We start from the raw sequence: 5,693 nt of genomic DNA, 5'->3' as shown, positions 1-5,693 counted from the left end.
CGGGGAAGACCCAGGAGGCCCAGTGCCCGCCTTACGGGGGCTTCCCTGCTGCTCCCCTGACCCCACACCCCCGGCCGGATTTGGGGTTATCTCAGTGACTGCGAAGTGCGGGCAAGGGACTGCATCGACTCAGAACACCCCGGCAAAAACGCCACTCAGTGCGGGGAAACAGGAGGCCGCTCCCCTCGGGCACCCACGGCCGCCGTGGATCGGACGCGCGGAGACAGCAACGGCCGCCCCGCCCCGCCGTTCACGGAGCCTGACGTCACCCGCCGCGACGCCTCGGCGGAAATCCACTGCGCATGCGTCGCGGGCACCCGTCCGGCCTTGCCGTGCCGCTGCGCCTGCGGGTCAGCCCGGGGAGCGGGGGTCAGTTTGGGGGGGCGGGGGGGGAGTGGCTGCCCGGGGCAGGGGTGCCCGTTCTCGCTGCTCTGGCAGGGGCAATGAGGCCTGGGGATGTGCGCACACAGTGGGGAAATGGGCTCGGAGCCCTCGCCCTGGGGGGTTCGGCCGAGCCTGCGCCGCCTCCCGGGCCCTGGGGTGGGATCGCGGGCCCCGCTGGGGCTGCTCGGTGGGTAGTGCGGGCCTCTGTCTGCGGGGAGCCGCTGGCTGCCGTCACCCCGAGGTGCACTTGCAGCCCGCGGGTGGGTTTCCACGCTTGCCCACCCGGAGGGAAGCCAGGCCGCGGAGCTGGAGGGGTCAGGGCTTGCTGGGGCGGCTGTGCTGGGCCCTGCCTGGCTCGGGTGGGCCGGGGCAGCCGTCTGTTCCCCGTGTGATCCTGGAAAAATCAAAAGTAGTTCTGGAACCAGAAAGTTCTTCTGGTATGTGCTAAGCAAGAAGGAAGTGATCTGAGACAAGTTGGTAGATCAGGAAGAAAAAGCCCAGCCTAAGATGTGAAGGCAAGGCTTTGAGTAGCAGTAAGTAGTAGGGAGCAGGTGAAGCAACAGTACTGTGTGGTGGTTTTGCTTTTGGTTTAGGTGTGTTAATTACCAGTAGGTGATCTTGAAAATATCATTGGTTTAAGCGGCAAGAACAAAACTGCATTTCACAGAGTCAGAGATCACTCTGAAACAGGCTTTGGATAGCTTTGGCACTTGGGAGTTTGTAGCTTTTGCCTTTCTTATCTCTCAAACATTTTTAGACTGGCAAGGATTAATGGAGGTCTCCAACCTTGGCTTTGGCTGTTTAGATCCCTTTAATGATTCTGAAGTGAAAAGCAGATCCCTCAGACCACTGGTTTTCACCGTTTAGGAGCTAAAGGTATTTTCATTTTAAGACTGCAATTGGAAAAGATTAAGCAAGCTTTGTGTTTGAGTCAAGTGTGGTGATATATTCAGAGTGATGATGTGATGAAGAGTTTTGGGGGCAATTTGTTGCTTTATCTCTGAATGTAGGAATTAGGACTGGCAGTTCTGAAGTGGATGATGTAGTAAGGCTTAGTGATCATTCCCCCGTATAACAGATGCTCAAGTTGACGTGCTGCCCTGCGATTGTCTGAGAGCTATCTTCTCACACCAAGTCTGCTGCCTTCACTTGAGGTTTCTGACACTTTCCCTTCCCTTGTGTTGCCCTTTCTATTATTCTCTTTGACCCAAATTACTTGTATTATTTTCATGTTTGATTTTTTTTTCCTGCTTCCTTTCTAGTGCTTTGCGAACAAGAGTAAATTAAAATAGACAGTTGTACATCAGTCTTTCAGTGGACAGATGTGTGTAAGTGAGTTTATATATACCTCAGATTTGTGTTACTAAACAGGCTCCCTATTATCATACTAAAATGGACTCAGCCCTGTCCTGCTGATTACTCTTTGTCCCTACTTCATGCTCTTTAATTTTTTATTCTCATCTTCTGGAATCAGCTGTGCAATACTACTTAAAACAAGTTTTTTTCAACTTTAACATAAGTGTAGTGCACTTGAACAAACCCTGCTTAATTTCTCTGGAGACTTATCACTTATTCAAAAAGGCACAGTGCAGGCAACACACAGTTTCAAGTACAGGATTATGGGACTCTTATTCTTGTCTGTTACATCCCTTTCTGCAAAGAAAGGGTAAATTAAAGATGCAAAGCAGAGAGAAAATGGGGAGGGGTAGGAAACCTGAGAGAAAACCCTTGTGCACACTCCTTTAAGAGAGGATGGATGTTGTCTCTGGTGGCTTAATAACAATGATTTTGTTCTTAGAGTATTTTTGTTGCAGGGGTGTCTTTAGGTGGGAGATTACTGAAAGAGAATGGGAAGCTGCTAATATGGGATTTTCATGGAAAAAAGAATCTAGCATGGGGAAATGATTTCTTTCCTCTCTTAAAAAGAATAGTTATCAGGAGAGACTGAAGAGAGAATGGAGAAAAAGCCGATGGAAACGATCAAGGGAAGGGAGTTGAGATGGGAAAGATCTGTGTGATTTGTATAGAGGAACATTCTTTTAATTATTTTTACAGTTAAGAGGCCTTTTTTTTTTTTTTGCTACATGGACTGTAACAATATTTATACAATGTTTTAAATAGGGTGAGACATTTTCCTGAGAAAAACTTCAAGGTTGCTTTCTCAATATGTTTAAGTGGTGTCTTCCCTTATGCTTGTGTAGTAGTCAGAGGCACCGCAGTGGGCACCATTTTTGGCAGAGTTCATGGTGTAGTTGTTCCTGTGACTGGAGTTTAAAGGTAGCCTTAAGGAGGCTGAGTGGGATCTGCTAATAAATTAGCCGTGGTAAATTGTGGTTCATTGTAGGTACTTTTATAATCTGTGTTGCTGTCTGTAGTGTCCTAGTTAGGCTGCTAGTTGTACCTGAATTAGTGTAGCCATTCTTTATATGCAGGAATATGTACTAAGAATTAGACTGATTTCATGCAAGGAATGCATGACTTCAAACGCGTGATCAGTGTACGATGAGTTGTTTTGTTTGCCTTAATTCTGGGATAGCTTGCAATACTCAGTCATCTTAGAGTTGTGGCTCTTTTGTGTTTCCTTTTGCAGGAAGGTCCGTCTGTCTATGTGTGCCCACTCTTCCTTGGGAGATGTCCAATGTTTCCAGCTATGCTCTTCGAATGGCCCGGCTGAGTGCTCAGATATTCGGAGAAGTTGTCAGGCCAACTGACTCAAAATCTATGAAAGTAGTGAAGTTATTCAGTGAGCAGCCTTTGGCCAAGCGGAAGGAGGTCTACAACTGGTATCCTCCTCACAACACCTACTATGCCCTCATGAAGAAACTCCGTTACTTTGGTCTCTACAGGTAATCTCTGTGCTTATGGGGTAGGAGTAGAACTGGAGATGGGAAAGGGGTGGGTGTGACTTGTTTCGGTTGGGTTTTTTTCCCTCAAGGAAAAGAGGAATGTAGGAAAAGGTTTAGCTCAGAATATGGTGCGTATGGAAATACACATTTGATTGTTGCACTGAGGACAAGGAGACTAAAATAAGTGACTACTGTTTTTAAGTTACTTTTACTGTAATTAGAATCTTTTGTGAGAAAGACTTTGAGAGTAGTTACGGGCAACTAGTTATATAAGAAATAGTTCTTGCTTTGGCTTTGTGGGGAAGGGAAGAGAGCCTCTTCATAGACAAGAGATGGGTCTGTAGTTCTGAATATGGCAAATGAACATGCTACAAAAAGATGATGATACCTTTAACACAAAAATTGCGCTAAGACAGTCTGACCATATGTTTCTCAATCATTCAACAGCTAAGTTAAACTTAGAAGAGAAGGAAAGTCTGTGTTAGGCTGGAGGGGCTTTTTATCCTTTAAAATAAATTAGATTAAATTCAGATGTGGTTTAAGTAGCCTTGTTAATTCTAGCTTCATCCAAACAAGTTGTCTGATTTCTAAATGAATTTCCACAGTCTCGGGTAGGGAAAACTGGACTGCTAAGGAAAATCAGCAGGAGTCAAATGCAGTTCTTGGACTTCACTCAGGTAGCACTAAAGAAATCCCTGTAGAGGATCAGGTTTGCTGGTCAGAAATATGTAACGAAGAGTCCTAGACTATAGGGCCTGATAATAACTCACAAGTTTATTTCTTTTTTAGAAAAGTTGGGTTTAAAAATAGCAGTGCAGCAATTTTAGGCCACTTAGGATGCAGTTGTGACTTTTGAAAAATGACCTTTGTACTGAAAAATACAGGGACAGAGATTAAATAGAACTTATTAGAACATTATTGAGGATCTGTTATATCTGCCAGCCCCTTAATCCTCCTTCCTGCTTTATTCTCCTATTAAGATTCTACCAGTAGCCAATCCTTTCTTCATAACTCATTCTTGAAGTCACCTGAGAGCAGTGGCATGTACTGTAATTACTGCTCAGCATGCCCCTGTTTTCTTAGATGCTAATGACCTGAACTTAGCATCTAGCGCAGAAACACAATGTGCTATGGCTAGACTGCTGAGAGGGGGGAAATTCTCATTCTTGTCTCTTGCTGATTTTTATATTTTACTACTCATTTAAACACAGTGGATCAATAAATGCAATGGAAACAATATATATATATGTGCACACTCCATTTGTTGCTGAAAAGGGTAACCTTGTTAGTTCTGAAAGTATCAGAGGAGATCTTTCATCTTATTCAGCCCAAAATTACTGCTAGCGGTAACACTGAATATATTGCAGTGAGTTTCAGTAGGGACTTCGCTGTTAAAAAAATGTTTGAGGTTTTTTTTCATTATCATTCAGTTCAAAGAACCTTTCACATCTAGGTATTCCAAGAAAGAGTAATCTTTTTTTCTTTCTTCCCCCATCTAGGGATGAACATCAGGACTTTAAGGAGGAGATGAGGCGACTGAAAAAGCTTCGTGGGAAGGAAAAACCAAAGAAGGGGGAAGGAAAGAGAGCTCTGAAGAAGAAATAGTGCCACTTGGACAATATTACGAACTACTCTGGAAATGCTGGAGCTGTAATCCAGGCTTTCTGTTGCCAGCTAGAGAGGGCTTGGCGTGTGAGCTGCCTGTGGGGCACAAGAAACACACTGTGAAATACTGGAGTCCACCTTAGGAGTGCACTTGTGGTTTTATTTGTTTTGAATTTCTGTCATTTAAATACACTGTATATTGTAGCACGTTAGTTTGTCAGAGCCCTCTCTTACCCAAGTAGTAAAAACAACTGTAAAACACTAAGAGCTCAGTGTTTTTCTTGCAAACACCTGCAGCTGTTTCAGTTTTTCTGGATCTGGAAAATTGTTTGCTTTCCATTGTCTGTTTTATTTTCTTCTTCAGCAGGTCGAGGGAGGTAATTCTCCCCCTCTACTCTGCCCTCATGAGACCCCACCTGGAGTACTGTGTCCAGTTCTGGAGCCCCCAACACAAGAAGGACATGGACCAGTTGGAGAAGGTCCAGAGGAGGGCCACGAAGATGATAAAAGGGCTGGAGCACCTCTCTTATGAGGACAGGCTGAGAGAGTTGGGGCTGTTCAGCCTGGAGAAGAGGAGGCTCCGGGGAGACCTGATAGTGGTCTTCCAGTACCTCAAGGGGGCCTACAAGAAAGATGGGGAAAGGCTGTTTGGTAGGGCCTGTTGCAATAGGACGAGAGGTAATGGTTTTAAAATAGAGGGGGGTAGATTTAGATTAGAAATTAGGAAAAATTTTTTTACGATGCGAGTTATAGAACACTGGAGCAGGTTGCCCAGAGAGGTGGTGGAAGCCCCATCCCTGGAAACGTTCAAGGCCAGGCTGGATGAGGCTCTGAGCAACCTGATCTAGTTGGGGATGT

The 5,693-nt window shown here is 45.2% G+C and overlaps 1 protein-coding gene across 2 annotated transcripts; it reads left to right on the top strand.

The window, feature by feature from the left end:
• Positions 1 to 264: 264 nt before the first annotated feature.
• Positions 265 to 5,096, top strand: MRPS33 (mitochondrial ribosomal protein S33). Of its 2 annotated transcripts, none has more exons than XM_086751011.1 (3): positions 265 to 350; positions 2,975 to 3,230; positions 4,730 to 5,096. In XM_086751011.1, the coding sequence occupies exons 2-3, from the start codon at positions 3,016 to 3,018 to the stop codon at positions 4,833 to 4,835; spliced, it is 321 nt and encodes a 106-aa protein (XP_086607137.1). In that variant the 5' UTR covers positions 265 to 350; positions 2,975 to 3,015; the 3' UTR covers positions 4,836 to 5,096. The 2 variants fall into 2 exon arrangements, with proteins under 2 accessions (XP_086607137.1, XP_086599329.1); XM_086743203.1 differs by having other exon boundaries at positions 268 to 369.
• The last annotated feature ends 597 nt before the right edge of the window (positions 5,097 to 5,693 follow it).

This window comes from Chlamydotis macqueenii, chromosome 1 (genome assembly GCF_036417535.1).
Source record: "Chlamydotis macqueenii isolate bChlMac1 chromosome 1, bChlMac1.mat, whole genome shotgun sequence".
Classification (NCBI taxonomy): Eukaryota; Metazoa; Chordata; class Aves; order Otidiformes; family Otididae; genus Chlamydotis; species Chlamydotis macqueenii.
The sequence above is the reverse complement of the archived record's forward strand: the minus strand, read 5'-3'. Positions and strand labels throughout refer to the sequence as shown.

What these genes read in the sequence shown, in the direction of transcription:
- MRPS33 (XM_086743203.1), top strand. Translation starts at nt 303, where the DNA reads ATGCGTCGCGGGCACCCGTCCGGCCTTGCCGTGCCGCTGCGCCTGCGG. An exon ending in GGTCAGCCCGGGGAGCGGGG is followed by an intron (nt 370 to 2,974) that starts GTCAGTTTGGGG and finishes TTCCTTTTGCAG; the next exon opens with GAAGGTCCGTCTGTCTATGT. An exon ending in CGTTACTTTGGTCTCTACAG is followed by an intron (nt 3,231 to 4,729) that starts GTAATCTCTGTG and finishes TCCCCCATCTAG; the next exon opens with GGATGAACATCAGGACTTTA.